Raw genomic sequence first — 18,310 nt, forward strand, 5'->3', positions numbered from 1 at the left:
CCATGGCAATAAAGTATACGTTGCTAAGTCAATATGGTTGTTTGGTTGGTTTGTTGTTTAACGCCGCACTCAGCAATATTCAAGCTATATGACGGCGGTCTGTAAATAAATCGAGTCTGGACCAGACAATCCAGTGATTGATATCATGAGCATCGATTCACGCAATTGGGATCGATGACATGCATCAACCAAGTCAGCGAGCCTGACCACCCGATCCCGTTAGTCGCCTTTTACGACAAGCATAGTCACCTTTTTACGGCAAGCATGCTAAGTCAATATGCAATCGGTGCAATGCAGTTGAAATTTGTAAAATAGAAACACGACACTGTACTGCTAAATTATGCTTTATTCAAAAGGCGTGTTCGAGGAGAAGGTGCCCTGGTTAAAGAGAGGGTATAAAAAGGGGGCGATCCACCCGATCGCCTCTAACGACCAACATAGGTTTCTGGGGACCTGTGCTAACTTGAAATCTCCAAGGGGGTCAATAACAAAATGATACTAAATGCAATATATCGATTATGCAAAGCATGCACTCAACCCAAAAGATCAATGCTTATAAACGAACAACATTTGATGGATAATATTATCAAAAGTATTTTTCAAAAATAAAAACAATCACTTCACAAAATGAATTCCAGGCTTATCGTAACATATATCCCAAGAGACCATTATTTAAATGAGCTTAACTCCATGTTGCAATTGATAGTTCATTTCTTAGCCGTGACTTTTTCTATCTAAAGGAGGTTATGGTTGAGTGATCGAAGAAAACATTATCAATAATTAAACGTATCTATCATACTAAGAATCAGTCACTGCTGAAACTAGAGAATACACTCACAAAGCAGTTGGAACTTTATGTGACTGACACTAGGGAATACACTAATAACAAAGCACAGTTGGAGACTAAATTTGACTTTTCATGCGTGGATGGCCCTGTTCATCTGTCATAACAATTGTGTTCCAACGAATACAACGCAACCATGTCTCTTGGCATCGTGATGTGAGTGTAGTCTTTGCAACATTACATATTGAACATACATGTAGTTCTGTGAGTGTGTCGCTCCCAGTTTGCTTTGTCTCTGATAATGTATTTTTTTTATCATTGTTGAGATGTTCTTTGTAGATCTAACAAAGCAAGTAGTAACTGTGCTTAATGTACATCGATCCGAAGTTGTTTATCGCACTGTACTCGTTACATATCCAACATGTATAATTCAACTGGTCTTGACAAGGTTCAAGGATACATAGCCTCCAGCTTTGTTGGGGTATCAATAATTAAGGCCAGAAATCTGACCCCTGCAGTCATGTTTTGTCACACGCTTGCAGTCCATAACAAATCTCTTGCAGTGCATGCAATATATAAAATAACAGATCCTACTAATATACATATGCTATCATTAACAATGACAAAGTCTAGAAGGAGCAGTGTCAACAGAAGCTGGTGTTTTTAAAAAAGGAAATTATTGTCTTTTGATACACAAAATATATTAAATATATCAATAAGTCAGAAATATTTACTGTTTGACCTTACACACAATCACAAACTTAATATACAAAATTATGTCTTCACAATATGGGAATACTTTTCAATCACTGTGGTTAGTTTGAACACTTTACCTCAACTCATTTATTTATTGATTTAGGAATCAGGTGATATCCGCGTCTTTAGTATATGGTAATCAAGTAAACGTGACGCAAGTGTTTGCAAAAAGTGCAAAATATACTACTGACACTCAAGTGCAAACTGCCAGGCAAGAGGAGGAATACATCTATGTTTGACGGTTGTTTGATTAAATTGAAAATTACAAGAAATTGTTATTCGATGGCGACGTACAAGTATTTGATACGTGTCTCACATTTGTGTTTTAAAACTTAAGTGTTTCGGCGACTGTTTTCAGCCTTGTAACGGTATGATAATGTTTGTAATTTTGTGTCAAATCCAATTTACAAGACTTAGTGTATACTTTCGTTGCCCGGAACTTAACAATGTAGTACTAAAAATATTCAATAATGATCTGCTGAAGCAATGTTATTCTTAAATGTTACCACTTTGGTGAGACCCACGATCAAGGAGTTGGTGCTGACATACCAAGCTGGTCCAGCGACTCCTGGCAAAGCCTCAGCTACTACGGGACCGACCTGGAGTATTCTATATCGAGAGCAAATAATTTTCAAGCTACATCTACAAAACCAGATAAAAAAATTTTAAACCTTGAGCAAGAGTTATTTTTTTAAGAAAAACACCATCATGTATTTCTTGTGGTGGTCAATTTCTTATTTTTCCACTTTAGTTTAGTTTATTGTTTTCACATTCGAGGACAAATATTTTTAGATAAAATCCAAGCCCCACACCCACACAACCCCGACCCTTCTCTCCAGAATATCAAATGGTAAACTTTGTATCTAAGCTTTAGAAAGGGGCCCTTTGTCAGATCGGAATAGATAGCGCATTACATCCAGTATATCCCAACCAACAAAGAAAAAGTAAGGAGTTAAAAACAACAGAAAGATGCTTGTCCCAATGGACTTGGCGACTGGGCTGTCGTCAGAAGCACTCCCCTTGGCCCGCCGTTGTTTTGACAACGTTCTTTTCGGCAAGATGAGCTCCAGTACCAGATCGTCAATATTCACAGCCGGCTTTTCTTCTTGATTGTCTTCGCACCAGGCATGGCATTGCAACTGACGTGTTTTCATGACTGCCGGGAATGTGGTAGGCATGGTGATGTTTGGAGCTCCAGTACCGCTGTATCGACCACCTATAGAGAAACGGTCGTATTCATAGCAGAATACAAATCTTAATTCTACCATGCATTTGGAAATCACTCGATTCTGATTGGTCAATCAGAGGTTTTCAAATCACAATAAACCCTCTCGGATTGAAACAGCTTGCTTTACGGCCGCACCAGCACGGAAGCTAATATTCATAGAATAGTACTTTTTTAGTCATTTTCGGTAGGCGTATTCAAATAATTATGCCTACAATTAGAGGTTACAATGCAAAGTGGCGGTTACTACAATATTCAAAGGATGTGTGGCAATATATACCGTGCAGAAAAAATGATAGAAATCAACAAAGAGAATGCATTTTAAGTATTAAGTATTTTAACAGAGAGCTTGGAATTTGGCGCCTCTCCATATAGGACTGTGACGTCTTATCTTTTACGTCACAATGAGCGACATGACGTCATCATGGTGACGCGCGGTGTAGAACGAAAGTTTTGCAAAGCTTGCTTAGTTCTCGTCAGGGGTGCCCACCTCATGTTAGCTCGTCACGATATGGCTGAAATATTGCCGATGTGACGTAAAGCATTAACTCACTTACTCACTCACTCACCTCATGTTAGCTTTCCAAGTTGCCGTGCTTATATGCTTTCACTGCCTGTCATATACGACGCCATATTTTGTTTAGAGGCTGTTGTCGGTGAATCAATAATTCACATCGACAACCCACTCAAATCACTGAACTCAACCCATGCCACTTCACGTAATATATTTGCTAGCACCAAAGAGTTCGCATTTTATTTAGTCATGGTAGAATGGAGATAAACATAGTGTGTTTTCAATGTAGAGCTAGGTTACCTGTAGATTTAGATGTAACATTCGAAACCTCGCGATGCGCGTTCGGTTCACAAATTCAATATAGCGCGGTTAAATCTACAGGTAACCTTGCTCTACATTGAAAACACTGTATGTTTGTCCTAAATCTGCTTTTATACAACGCAGTCTTTTGGTGGTAGTTCGTGTACATTTCTAAAAATAAATTGTACATTTATAATACTTCTCCCATCTCACAATATGCATTTCTCATTCTTCTTTCGACCCTAAGTGGACACATGCCTAATCAAAAGGATTCCAGCATCGAAAAAACAACACACCCAGCATCACAATGGTCACCTGCCAACATTCTGGGTCATGCACCTTTTTGTGGCGGTCGACCTACATGAACGCTGAACTTATGATTTCCCCAGCCAACTAATTCTTTTTCTAGAGCTAATAGGCTAGTGGATTTGTGATGCGGGGATGAACGGGAGGACATATAGCGTGTGAGATACGATAAGTATTATAAATATACAATTTATTGTGAAATTTACAAATTATTAAACTTATCCTATCTCACACATATAGAATACTAAACGAGCTCCCGTGTAATACCAATTTTATGAAACGAGTGAATAGTTCTGGTATCTGACGAGCGAAAGCGAGTCAGATACCAGAACTATTCACGAGTTTCATAAAATTGGTTTTACACGAGAGCGAGTTTAGTATTTTATTTATTACTTGTCATTTATAATGTTTTTAAAATTATACTGTTGAGTGTAAATAGGCTGACACCTACACGATCCATGGCATAATCCAATTGAGTTTAACAGAATAATACTTCAAACACGTCAAATGTTGAAACGTATGAATTTAATATCATACAATGGTCCACCTTTAGAATTCAGGCGTTCGTCCCACAAAATTATCGTAGTGCTAAGGCTATCACAACTCACATAATTTAACTTAGACTAACGACTGTCGTTGCGCTAGAGTACGATCGCCTTGTGGAACGGGGCCTTGCACCTCAAAGTTTACAATCACGTCACAATACCCGATGACGTAATTTGTGGAATTTTGTTGCAAGATCCATCGGCGAAACAATGCCATGTGACGTCAGCCTAGCAACAAGGTTGCTGGGGTCATCAAGTGTGCATAAGTTCCTCCCAGTGATCTATCATCTCCACACACAATGTCGTTGAATACGCCAAGGGATGTTGAGAGCTTTCAATATTTGTTCGTGAAACGTGTTCCGAGAGTACATAAGCACGCGTTTTGGTATTACACAATGTGTAATAAAGCTGTATGTTTATTAAATGGGTGATCTCTTCACGGGCAAGTAATCATATGCATTTATCCAACGGTTGGAAGGTGGGGCGCAAATGCCTAGCCTCTAAAGGGATACAGAACCATATTTCGTAACACTCTAGTGTCATAAGACAAAGCTCATGGATAGGGAGGAAAACACTCCCAAAGAGTGCTGAGATCCTGAAACATGAACATAGGGACCACATGAAGTAGGGCACAATATGTGTAACGCTTTCATACGTGAAGGAGCGTAATTGTAAGGCCAGACAATACAGTGTAAGACTTATAATCGATTCGGAAATGGAATCCAGCCAATCGACTCTACAAGACAGGGGTATCTGTATCTCCCATGGCCGATAGGACAAGCCAAGTCAAAACCATCAATCATACCTCAGTGATGGAGTCGATAGTTTAGGATGAGAAGTGGTACGATCGACCATGTGCATAAAACGATTGTCGACCCAATACACAAGAAAACATGCTCCAAACAGAGGTGAGTGGAATAGAAAGGATCGGGACACTGTGATCCAGCGGCGACTTCCATATGAAGATCGAGGCTCTTGATCAGAGAAGTGAATGTATCCTCCAATTGGATGCTCAGTCTGGAAAGATTATAATAAACTCAAAGAATCAAGTCAAGGTTTATTGTATCTGGAGAGATACATAGTACAAAGAATTGGATCTGGAACACATCTCACCCTATCAGCGCAGATGTGTCCTGGAGAATTTTTGTCCGAAAACCAATGGCCCAAATTAATGCAGACCTTGGAAGTCGAGCAGCCGTCGTGAAAGCCTGAAGAAAGACAGTTTTAAGCATGATGTTTTCCTCCTGCACACATCCAGAGCAGCTGTGCGTAGTTCATCGGCAGTTGTAGGGACTGGGCGCACATTATGTAGACGCCTTTGAACCTCATCCAACAAGTGTTCGATGGGGTTCAGATCAGGGCTGAGGGTTGGCCACGGTAGAACACGGATGTTGTGTTATTGCAGAAAGGCCATGGTAGCTCTGGCAACATGGGGACGAGCGTTGTCCTGATGGAAAATGTGTTGTTGATGTTGTGAAAAAAATGGAACAACATGGGGTCTGATCACTTGGTCGATATACCGCTGAGCAGTGACGCCGTGTTCCCGACCTTGACCAACATTCAGAAAGCACATGGGTCCAAGTCTCGCATTATCTCCAATCCCTGCCCATATCATGACGCTAGGTCCACCCCATGGATCCCTTTCCACAACGTTTCTGTCAGCGTAACGATCACCTCGACGCCGCCAAATTCTGACTCTTCTGTCTGCATGGGAGACACAAAAGCGACTTTCATCAGAGAAGATGACACGCCTCCACTCACGATGACGCCAATAGCGATGACCCTGTGCCCACTGAAGTCGTGCTTGTCGATGCTGTGGTTGGAGAACAAGGCGACGTGCTGGTCGGCGACATCTGAGGTTGTTGGAACGGAGACGTCGGATCACAGTGTCCCGGCTAATGTGTCGATTATGTGTTCCAATGGTCTGTCGAGCACTTTCACTTGCAGTTAAGAACGGATGTCGCTGGTGTTGACGGTTAATCTGCCGATCTTGTGGTGTGGTGACCCTAGGACGACCGCTCCGAGGAAGGTCATCTGTGGTCTGTGTAGCATTGTATCGATGAAGGAGACGGTAAATTGTGGTTATGTTAACGTTGAAATGACGGGCAACATCTTGGAGAGATTCTCCAGTTTCCAAACGTCCGATAGCCTGGTTTCTCTGAATTTGAGTAAGGCGTGGCATTGTTGGCCAAGGAGTGGTAGGTCCAAGAATCAGCCACAGTTTTATACCCACTACATTTCGTGACAAGTACAGTTCCTGCATTTTCGATTTCGCGAGAAATGGGTGCATGATACCCACATATTAATTGACATGGTGCGTGTTGGCGATTCGTTTTTACTCGGGGCTTCCAAAATGCAACCAAAATATTGATAACACCACCAGGCTTCACTACATGCTATAACTCGTATCAATTTATGGTTCCGTGTTTGTTACCTATTTGCTTAAAACCACTTGCGTTTCTTTTGCGTGCGAGTATATTTGGCGAAATTGCAGAAGGAACAACAAAGGATGATAAAGCATCTTCGGTCAAGGTACTTTTGGAAAGCTGGAGATTATCCATAATCCAAATCAAACCCGTAGCCAGATCCACAGTGTAAAAACTGCCTGAGGAAGAAGCAGGGGTGGCATGACGATCAATTAAATCATCCACATAGCACAGCAGAAAGAGGTGCGGTTGTCGATGTCGTTGCCTGAAGACAAGCCATGACGGAAGTTACTGTATCTGTTGTACGACCCGATTGAGGGAGGCACGCTGACGTCACAGCTAGTAAGAGAGACTGAATTTGTTGCGACGGGATGAAAGTTAAATCATTAGAAGATGAATGAGGCAAGTGCGACGAGTGTCCAATGGAATCGGTATCAATTTCATCTTCGGAACCGATACGTGAGGAGTCTGAAGGGACACTCTGTGAAAGACCATGAGTAGATGACCGACCCTCTGATCGTCGATCCTTGGAAGAGTAACGTTCAGAGGAAGATCGCCGATCTGGAGAGGAGTGTCAATCCGTGGAGGTTCGTCAAACCATGGGAGAACATCGATCCTTGGAGTTATATCACTCCTTTGAGCATCCAAAGAGAATGGGTTGGCTGGGGAAATCATGTGTTTGGCTGCGTGTGTAGGCCGACCGGCATGACCCAGATTGTCTGTTAACATTGTGATGCTGGGTGTGTTCGGGTGAATTGTTTCTCAGGAAGCTGGAAACCATTTCTTAAGGCACGTTTCCAAGATTCCAAGAATGAGAAATGCATAGTTTGAGTATTTATAAATGTCATTTTACAAAACATTTACTTAAGTGAGAAAGATCATGCGATGGATCCTTTTGTCACGTCATTTCTCTCAGAACATAAATTTCCAATGACATCTAACATTCTAACATCCAACGCACCAATCTGAAGGGGCGGTGTGGTAGCTTATATTAGTCGTTAAAGCATTCACTCATCACGCCGAAGACCGATTCAAATACCCACATGGGTGCAATGTGTAAAGTCCATTTTTGATGTGCACCGTAATATTACTGAAATATTGAAAATCTTCACCATTTGTTAAATCACCAAATTAAATGCACAAGACATGTATTTATATAGGCCGCAGCAACATACCCCCAACAATGTCGACATTGTACACGTATCTTACCGTGAGTACCGCCTAAGGTGGATACTGCTTGTGTTGTGGTTTCGGATGATTTCAGAGCTGAAAGTATAAAATTCAAAAGGAAAACATCAATTCATCCAACTTTGTTACAGACACGATACTTCTGTCCAAAATGAAATGAGGACAAGACTGTTTCAAACCAGGTACTAATTCCGTGGGGAGCACGAGTGGCCCAGCCATTTGAGGCACTGCAATTCAATGTGCAGAGTTTCGTCCAAGAGGCGTGCCAGAAACCAATGATCAATGGTTTCGATGCGTGATTCGCTCTGATTATGGTCCCTCACTGAACCCATACTCGTGAGATTCCTTAAAGTGGTAACGTCTTACCTCCCAAATCATGCCCACAGGACGTGGTATAAAAAAATGTTTTTCAAAGCGGCATTAAATCAAACCCACTCACTCATACATTCCGCCCAGTTAGCAAGTGGAAACGTTACGGATCCACTGGTTTGTTTCTTGTTTAACGCCGCATTCAGCAGACTTCCAGCTAAGTGATGATGGTCAGTAAATAATTGGTCTTGGACCAGACAATGCGCTGATAGACATCATGAGCATCGATCTACGCAAATGGTATTTGATGACCTGCATCAGCCAAGTCAGCGAACCTGACCCCCCGATCCCGTTAGTCCCCTCTTACAACACTCATGGGTTCCTGATGACCTATTCTAACCCGGTCCATCCGCTGGTAAGGATGAACCTTGGTATTTATACAACTCATTATGTTAAGAGGTCTGACAAGGTTCGGTATATTATATTACCTTCCGGAGTTGTATCTCTGTTTCCTGGGATGCCAGTCACACCATCTTCACAAATGAAAACACAATGCCATTTAGAAAATGGGCAAATGTAACAAATGTTATATTTTGGATAACACTTTCTTAGTACAAATTCTGGTACTTTTGGGGGGTTAAGTCCCGTCTGGAATTCGAACCCACACTGCCAGTGTGAGGCACCTAAACGCCAGCACACAAAGTCAGCGATCTAACCCACTCAGCCACCGAGGCTTATTGTCGCACTTTCATTTTTGCATACTTCTTGCGAAAATGTTCTATCCATAAATTTCACATTGATCTATGTCTAGCATTTCACAAATTGTTTTGTCAGTAAACATCAGAATACAGTTAGCATTCAGTTTTGACAAATTGTCCTGAATTGAAGTTAGAGATGTCACTATATCTATGGTCACCATATTAAGTGACTTATCCCCCATGGATCAAGAAAGTCCGTTCAGTGTTTGAGAATCCACATGCTATTAATTCCACTTATCTGAAATACTTTCTGTGAATAGAGAGGAAGTCCTTTCTTCATTGGATTAAGGAATGTGGTTATAGTTCGTGGTACATTTGTTGGACGCTTACAGTATATCTCCCTGTTCAATGTAAACTCCAGTGCAAAAGAGGAATGGACATGTCTTCAGATTTTAGAGTCAATTCAAATGTTTTGGCAGATGTTTTCCTCTAGTTAACATACTAGCCTTTCTGAGGTGGACATTTTCAAGTTTCATCAAAGACAAAAAGATACGTTTGTAGACTTGCGGATTTCGGATATGTTCTCGTGTGTTTTAAGGTGAATAATTGACATGCCTGGATACACTCACAACCATACTGTATCATTACTGGTTTTTTTATAGTGATTTGTTAACATATCAGATGGAATCATGCAATTATGAACCAGTGATTATGGAAAGGGTTTAGTTTATATAAAACATTGGATGAGGATGACACATTAATCAGGAGACAATTACTAGGAGACAATTCTACATTGGAATCTCCCCAGGAAGTTCAACATGTGTATTTATGCATATATTGTAACAGAAAATGGACCTACCTTGACATAGAAATGGAAACAGAACTTCTCCCAACCCCCTCAAGTTGTTGTAACCTGCTACAGTGAATCGGTTCTCATTGGCCGGTGACGTAACGATGCTGTCCACTTCACCCAGAGAGGCCAGACCGACCCCTACAGCAAGGACATATATCCCCGCCGCCTTCAGTTCCCTGGCTTCCAGGATAGTTCTGTTCTTGTTGATATTGGACTGCCCATCAGTTATCAGCAGGGCGACATTGTTCACCTCGACTCGGTCGCCTGTCTTGGGAGTGAACACCTGGGTTCTCACTGTTCGCAGCGCCTCAGCGGCGTTAGTCCAGCCTGGAATGTAGGGGATACCGTCTAGGGCGCCATAGAACTCCTTCCTGGTTTTGAAGTCGTTCAGGTTGATGTGTACAGCGACGTCAGTGCTGTAGGTCAAGACGGCTGCGTGGACCTTTCCGCCATCAATGTCGGTGGTCGAGAGGACAGCTTTGATATAGTCGATAACGAGGCGAAACTGGTCATTTCCTACGCTGCTGGAAGCGTCTACGATGAAGGCAATGTCTAGGGGATTGTCTTGGCAGACTGGAATAAATAGAGGCAAACCAACAGTACAAATCTGGCAAAATTCAGACAGCGTCCACTTATTAGCTCATTATGGTCTTCACTAGCCCGTGACGCCTTGCACATTGTGCACACACTTAGTTTATTTACATAGTCTTGTCACTATTTCTCTGAAACCACACGGTACAGAGAGATTCTCCATGTCTCTAATACATTGTGCCATCACACTGACAGTGAGTCGTGAGTAGATTTTATCACTGGTTGCTTCCTTTTTGTTTGAACTATTTTATATGGTAACATTGATACTGATGTGAATACCCTGAACAGACCCTGTGAAATCCCGTCAACTGGTATCAGTTATCTGGTTTTGTGTGTTCTAATGCCGGTTGAAGGGCACCGGGAGTGTCAGGTTTTTTTTGTCTGCATATATCTGCTTATTAAAAATATTATACCAAGAAACCGTTGTTTCTTAAAACAAATATGTACGGGTTTTTTTTCTTTGGGTCCTGCGAATGTTCATTTCGGCACGCCAGAACCATATAGCAAATTGTAGGTTCGAATACCGGTTAGCCCGATTATATTTCCAGGTTTGTGGTAAAAGTTTGGTTTTCCACCCACATCAAGCTTATGTGCCGTGATATGACCGGAATACTGTTCAAAGCGGGATTAAACCCAATTCACTCACTCCAATGAATGTGAAAATCCATGTCATTTGAGGGTTTTTTTACGAACTCCATCTTGTTTTCTTTTGCACTAAACCTATGTTGAACAAGTCAGGTCCATGTGACTGTAAAGGAACAATAAAACGGAACACCCCTCATGATGAGTTAGAAACAATTATGTAGTGACTACCTGTGGATTCTGGTATAACCGTAGTTACTCCAGCACTTGTCGGTATAGGCCTGGAGTCTGCACTGACTGGTGAAATGGTTGTCAAGGTTGTGGTACTCTTCGTTCTTGGCGTAGTGTCTGGGGTGGTGGTCGTGGTAGTAGAAGTTGTTGTTGTGGGTGAAGTCGTATAAGCTGTCGTGGTGGTTGCAGGTGTCATCGTTGAGGTTTGCATATCTTGAAGATAGTAATGTTTAAGAGAATGGACAGAATGATTAACTGAAGCATACACGCCCTTACCCTATAGACATGGGTTGCCAAATAGACACGTTGAATAGAATTACGTACATTGTATGCTTAGTATATGTTGATCTAGTCATTACTTTCAAAAGGTTAATATATGATTTATTCCGAAACTAGGTCAATAATACAGGATGTGGTGCTCTAGATCTGTTTTACTTTTTAACAGACAATATTTTATGTTCACGGTGAAAAATGTTTATTCATGCGTTCTTCGTCGCATTGCAGGAGAATTTGTAAGTGCGGCGTTGGACATCAAACTCTGCATTATTATAAAAATGCGTAAGGTACTGGAAGAGCAGGACATATCCGGCCTTTTCGTGAACACCTGATGCCATTACTGATGATGATTGATCCATTTATATACTTTTCATGATTATTTTGCCTTTTACGCCCTATCGTTTATTCGTTGGTGTAGATCTTTTTAATTTTACAAGTTGGATTGGTTAATAATATCTAATCTTACTTTCAGTGATTCTTTGTGCCACATCAGGAGTACTAACAATTATGTTGGACCCCGTGACAGGATCTCCTCGTCCTGATGAGATATCTTCTTTTCCTTGGGATTTTCCTATTGGGATGGTAGTTGTTGTGGTTGGAGGTGTGGTAGTTGTGGTGGTAGTAGCGGAGGTTGTTATAGTTGTAGGAGTAATGGCAGTGTTTTTTGTTGTGGTGGCAGTGGTCGTGATTGTTGTAGTAGTAGATGCCGTGGCAGTAGTGGTTGGGACGAAGACTGGTGTAGTGGTTGTTGTGGTGGTAGTGGTCGTGGTTGTTGTTGTAGTAGTAGATGTCGTTGTAGTAGTGGTTGGAACGAAGACAGGTGTAGTGGTTGGGACGAAGACAGGTGTAGTGGTTGGCGGCGGAGTCATTGTTTCTGTGAATACAGAAGCAGAGGAAATCAGACAGGCATGTAGCTAAGGATTAATCATGTTGTCAATATACTACTGGTATACAATTTGATATATACTGTACTGATGTGACTACCACAACATTTTGAAATTTCATGAACTTCTGGAACCACTTTATTCCAAGGACAACATGTACACAATATAAACGTTAAAGCCAGTGCCATATATTGCCGAAAGGAAACCTTATTTTGTCGAAGAAAATGTGATAATAAACGTTTTTCTTCATTCCAGATTAGAAGCCCATGTTCTATCGTGAGTGTATTGATGCTGCCATATGTTAAAAATCATGATCACAAGTATTTTTTGTTTCCCCACTCACAAATATTGTCACCACCTCTTTGTAAAGCAGTAAACTGTGCAAACTGAAAGCAACAGAAAGAATTATATGTATAAGGGTCTTACCAGCACAGGTAACTGACAGAATAGAATTTGACAATCCCGCGAGTTGTGTAAAGCTGTCAACGTCAATTCGGTGGTCACGTAAAGGCAATGAGGCAAGTTTGTCGAGCTCGTCCTTGGTCCTGTTGCTTGTGGTTACCCCCAGTGCAATTATCTTGGCTCCCGTTGCTTTCAAAAGGTTTGCTTCTGGTACAGTTTCCTCGACATCGACATTGGATATCCCATCAGCAATAAGTATGGCAACGTTTGGGACTTCGCTTCGGTCTCCATTTGACCTCTGAAAGACCTGGTAGTTAGCAGCCCTGAGACCCGCTGCTGTGTTGGTGTACCCTCTCTCGTAAGTGATATTCTTGACAACCTCTTGGAGCGACGTGGCATTGGTTTGAGAATTCAGATAAGCAATTACCGAAACTGAAGTGGCAAATGTTATTACCCCTATTCTGACCGTTCCGTCATCTATGCTGGCAACGCCTATAAATTCTATCACAAAATTCTTCACCAACTCATAATTCTTGCTTCCAATACTTCCTGAAGAATCGACGATGAAGGCGATATCAAGTTTATCGGCAGAGCAAGAGGCTGCAACTGTGGATTCAAGATAGGAAAGAATCATTGGTCAAACTGACAGAAACGAGGCAATTAGAGAAAGAACATGATAGATTCGTGTGTTTTGTTTGTCGCTTATCGCCGCACGTATATGAAACTTGCTAGATGTTGCTTAATCTCTTAATTTTATCTTAGGAGAGTGTGTCTTGCTAATTTGTTTTTAACACCGCATACAGCAATATACCAGCTATATGACGGTGGTTTGTAAATAATCGAGTCAATCCAGTGATTGACATCATGAGCATTGATCTACGCAAATTGGATACGATGACAAGGGATCCACCAGCCAAGTCGGTGAGCCTGACCACCCGAATCACCCAGGATTTTCACTTCGGAGAATATGTTAGATATACAAATTTGAACACATTCTTGTGTATCCCTAACATCAAAGCAGTACTTGGTGTGAAATCTAAAATATGGGGAAAATGCATAGGGTTGGGATACACCATGCACATTTATTCTTGTGTCATCACTCATTTTCAGTGATCTATTCATATATTTTTCACCGCTGTTTTGACTATTACGCCCACGGGAATCTGTTTCGTCGTATAGATGAGACTGGTTATTCTCTGGCGTTATGTTTTTAATGCAAGTACACGGAAAGGCAAAAGAAACGTCACTTCTGAAAATACTGATAAAACTTAACAGTCACTGGCAGTTACATGTTCTGCGGTCAATAAACTCATTTATCGTTCTACTGCTGCTTTTTGTTGCCTTAAAGTCCATTTAACAATTGAGTTTAGAATAGAGTGCTTTGCCCAAACGCAGCCTACAAAAGTGCAATGGGACTCAGTTGCGGAAAGGTCTTGTCAAAAACATGATGCACGTGCATATCGTGGATGGTATGGGTATAAAAGACACCCAAAACTGTTAAGCTTGCTTTTGTTATTTCGATTCATCAGCCATGCCAGGATTATCAGGAAATGAGAGACAACAAGCGATCGGAAGACTGCAAGCAGGCCAGAGTGCAAAGGTCGTTGCAAATGCATTCAATGTCAACGTCAGAACGATATATCGTTTGCAACATCGGCACAACACCACCGACGACCGACCGCGTAGTGGTCGTCCTAGAGTCACTACTCCCAGACAAGATCGGTTCATGATACGCCAACATCTGCAGAACCGATTCCGAATGGCCACTGAAACAGCAAACCATTGGCAACCACCGACGTGCCATCAGTGATCGTACAGTCCGACGTCGCCTAGCTGCCAACAACATCTCGTGCATCCGTCCTGCTCGTGTATTCATCCTGAGGGATCGTCACCGACAGGCCCGACTGCTGATGAAAGTCGTTACTGTGTTTCAACGGTTAATGAAAGTCGCCACTGTGTTTCAACGGTGGATGGCAGAGCCAGGGTCTGGCGAAGAAGGGGCGAACGTTATGATGATGCTTGTGTTATGGAACGAGACCCGTTGGGCGGCCCAAGCATCATGGTTTGGGGTGGAATCGGACTGAACCAGAGAATGGGACCTGTGGTCTTTCACAATATTGGTCCAGGCAGTGGTAATGGCATCACAGCTCTCCGCTACATTGACCAAGTCCTAAGACCCCATATCGTGCCTTTTTTTGCCCGTCATCAAAACCACACCTTTCAGCAAGACAACGTCCGTCCCAACACTGCCAGAGTCACCAGGGACCTCCTCCAGCAGCACAACATCCAAATCATGCCTTGGCCTGCCCTCAGTCCGGATTTGAATCCCATTGAACACTTGTGGGATGAGATCCAACGCCGACTCAACGACGTACGCCCAAGGCCGACAACTGCAGCAGAACTGTGTGTAGCGTTCCTGAGGATATGTGCCCGTATCCCAATGGCCTTCATCAACAAGCTAGTCCACTCCATGTACAGGAGATGTGGGGATGTAGTCAACGCCCGTGGTGGCCACACCAGGTACTGATTTTGAACCCCCCAGCTGTGATGTCTTCTGGTGCCTCCCCAAATTCACAATTCGCAAAAACATTCCCCAGACTGTTAATTTCATGTAGGTCAAACACCTACAAGCATTTGAAAATAAAGATATTTATATATATGATACATCCACATGACGTGTCTTTTGCCTTTTAGTGTATTATTATATACACCTCCGAGTATTGGCCAAGAAATTTAACTTCAGCTTCGTCTTATCGATGATCTTATAGCGTTCATTATTGGTCACATACCTATTTACATTCCTCTGGTTTACCCAGCTGAACTGGAAATAGAAGCGACCAGTGAAACTGCCTCATCTGTTTCACATTCAGATATGTGCATAATGATTCCATCTGTACACTTTCCCGTTATGTCGAGCAATATTCCAGCACCTCGAGCCTTTCACGTTTACATTTATATAAGTTTTGAGGTAAAACAGAGCCCGCTCTTTCTACGAAAAGTTCAAAGAGAATCATACGACCCTTGTTCAAAAGTTGTTTGATCAGGGTTACAGCATTTGAGGCATTAGTAATTTAAATAAAAGTTTTTAAAAGGTTTATGGTAGACATGTGGAGGTTATTTCCACATTAAACGAAAGGATGTCCGATGCAATTCTCTATCTGGACTTGAACTTTTCAGGTAAATACTTGACTTGCCTTTACAAGTGTTTGTAAAAGGTGCCACCGGTGAGGCAAGGGACGCTCACCTTTTTGCGATTACCTGGTATGGCCACTTTTGGATATTGAATCGTAAAATGGACTCTGGATTTCTGTAGAGATTTCTTATGACTAGTATGGAAAGGATTTTATTATCTATTATGTAAGGGATTTTAAATATTAATCTCATATTTACAGCACGTCAGACAATTTACAGACAACATTGCAGCTGTGAAATATACCCTTGTCAGCTAAAATAAAGCTAATAAACATTATAATGAACAACCAACATATTCCGTCTCTAAACCTTTTGATAGTATTGTTTCTTTATGTTCACAAAACGGTATTTTGTACTTGAAGCTAGATATGTTTACATACATATCAATTCTGAAAATTAAAGGTATATATCAACAAAACTTTTATAATCGTGTGTAATACTACCTCAAATACACACAACAAAGATCCGGGGTAGAATAGGTCTTCAGCAACCCATGCTTGTCGTAAATGGCACCTATGCTTATCGTAAGAGGCGATTAACGGGATCGGGTGGTCAGGCTCCCTGACTTGGTTGATGCATGTTACCGTATCCCAATTCCGTGGATGATGTCAATCACTGGATTGTCTGGTCCAGGCTCGATTATTTACAGACCGCCGTCATATAGCTGGAATATTGCTGAGGGCGGCGTTAAACGACAAACACAACAAAACTGATATTTAGTGGGCCCACGTGAAATTTATTATTATAGTTATTATTAATCATACAATGGACTCCCTTTTTAGCAGAGGTTTCTTATTGTTATGGAAAGGATTTTGTCGACTGTATTTATTTATAAGATAATTTAAACTACGTCGTATATTTGGTAAGCTTGCTAAACGTAGATAATTTGATCAATGGGCACGTGTGGTCTTATCGTCTCAAGCGCCGCAATTCGCTGTGCAGAGTTGCGTCCCTTGGGCACGCCAGAAACCAATTATTGTGGGTTCGAACCCCGGTTCGCCCCGATTATGCTTCTAGGTTTGTCGGAACCCGTAATCATGGGTTTCACCAAAGTGGTAACGTCAGAAATGAGCATTACTTCGGTCTTTGCTCCCACATTTATATGACACGCCGTGATACAACTGGAATACTGTAAAAACGGAGTGAAACCAAACTCACTCACCATAACTTGATCAAGCTACCATGCTCAATGAACTAAACACACATACATAAGATGCTTCAAAGATGGTAAGACACGTTTTCTATATCTAACAATAAAACAAATATGTTTATATATAAATATATAAATAATTGTATACATACGGATTACCTCACAAAATATATTTGTTCTATTTCACTGACGGTTGACCAAAACACATACAATAAAATATATTGTGACTTTTGTAAAACTCAAACCAAGGTATATATATGTATATGTTCAGACCTTGCCTGACTCCTCCACCTACAGCAACGTCGACGTACGCGGCGACGAGGATGAGAAGCAACATCTTCCTGCCCATCCTCTTGCAAGTAGTCCACACAGCTTGTTGCTGCCTCAACTAATTCGGCGTCATCAGCAAGGTGTGTGCAAGGCATCGAACAAACGAGACATTGATTCGTCGCGTCACGCAAAGTTTATACGTTAATGACATTTCGCGTTTGTCAAACTTTATGTGTTCTATATACGTCTACCAAGAGATCATTTTATTCCCTGTGTTCGTTGGGTGCGCCACAGACAATGCCCACTGACTTAAGGATAAATCAACCATGCAGCCCCCAGGCTATGACAATTAAATTATGCATGCGCCAGGAAGGTAAAGGAAAACATAACTAACAGCAAAAAAGCAAAACAGTATCATCGGTTTGGATTAACGACAATGCAGAATTTTCATGAAATGTCTTAGCGCAGTATTAATTCCTGTGAAAAAATCCCGTCCAATGGGTGGCACCATAACTTGCAAAGTTTATTGTTCACCTGATAAAACCTACGGGTACTATTTTTGTCACTGATGACTTAACTGTATGAGTTCAACATGTCTGGCATAAACACATGTATAGCTTTACTCGACTTGAATGTTGTGAACAGCTATGAATGTTGTATGACGCTCTTTGAAATGTTCGTGGAAAGAGCATGGCTGTATTAAGTAGTATGGTTAATTTTTGGGACAGGTATTGGGTGGTTTATGTACTGGGCCAGCAATTTATCTTTCTGTTCGGATGTTTATGGAATCCAATTCAAACTGTGCAGAGTTGCGTCCCTTGGGCACGC

At 41.6% G+C, this 18,310-nt stretch overlaps 1 protein-coding gene across 1 annotated transcript; it reads right to left on the minus strand.

Annotated features, from left to right (window-relative positions):
• Window positions 1–331: 331 nt before the first annotated feature.
• Window positions 332–17,678, minus strand: LOC124145685 (mucin-17-like). The gene is made up of 8 exons (XM_046515564.2): window positions 17,486–17,678; window positions 12,895–13,476; window positions 12,051–12,458; window positions 11,309–11,521; window positions 9,911–10,477; window positions 8,842–8,886; window positions 8,066–8,122; window positions 332–2,756 (listed from the first exon to the last, which is right to left on the minus strand). The coding sequence occupies exons 1-8, from the start codon at window positions 17,559–17,561 to the stop codon at window positions 2,404–2,406; spliced, it is 2,301 nt and encodes a 766-aa protein (XP_046371520.2). The 5' UTR covers window positions 17,562–17,678; the 3' UTR covers window positions 332–2,403.
• Window positions 17,679–18,310: the final 632 nt, after the last annotated feature.

Source organism: Haliotis rufescens, unplaced genomic scaffold, assembly GCF_023055435.1.
Source record: "Haliotis rufescens isolate VD_foot unplaced genomic scaffold, xgHalRufe1.0.p SCAF_12, whole genome shotgun sequence".
Classification (NCBI taxonomy): Eukaryota; Metazoa; Mollusca; class Gastropoda; order Lepetellida; family Haliotidae; genus Haliotis; species Haliotis rufescens.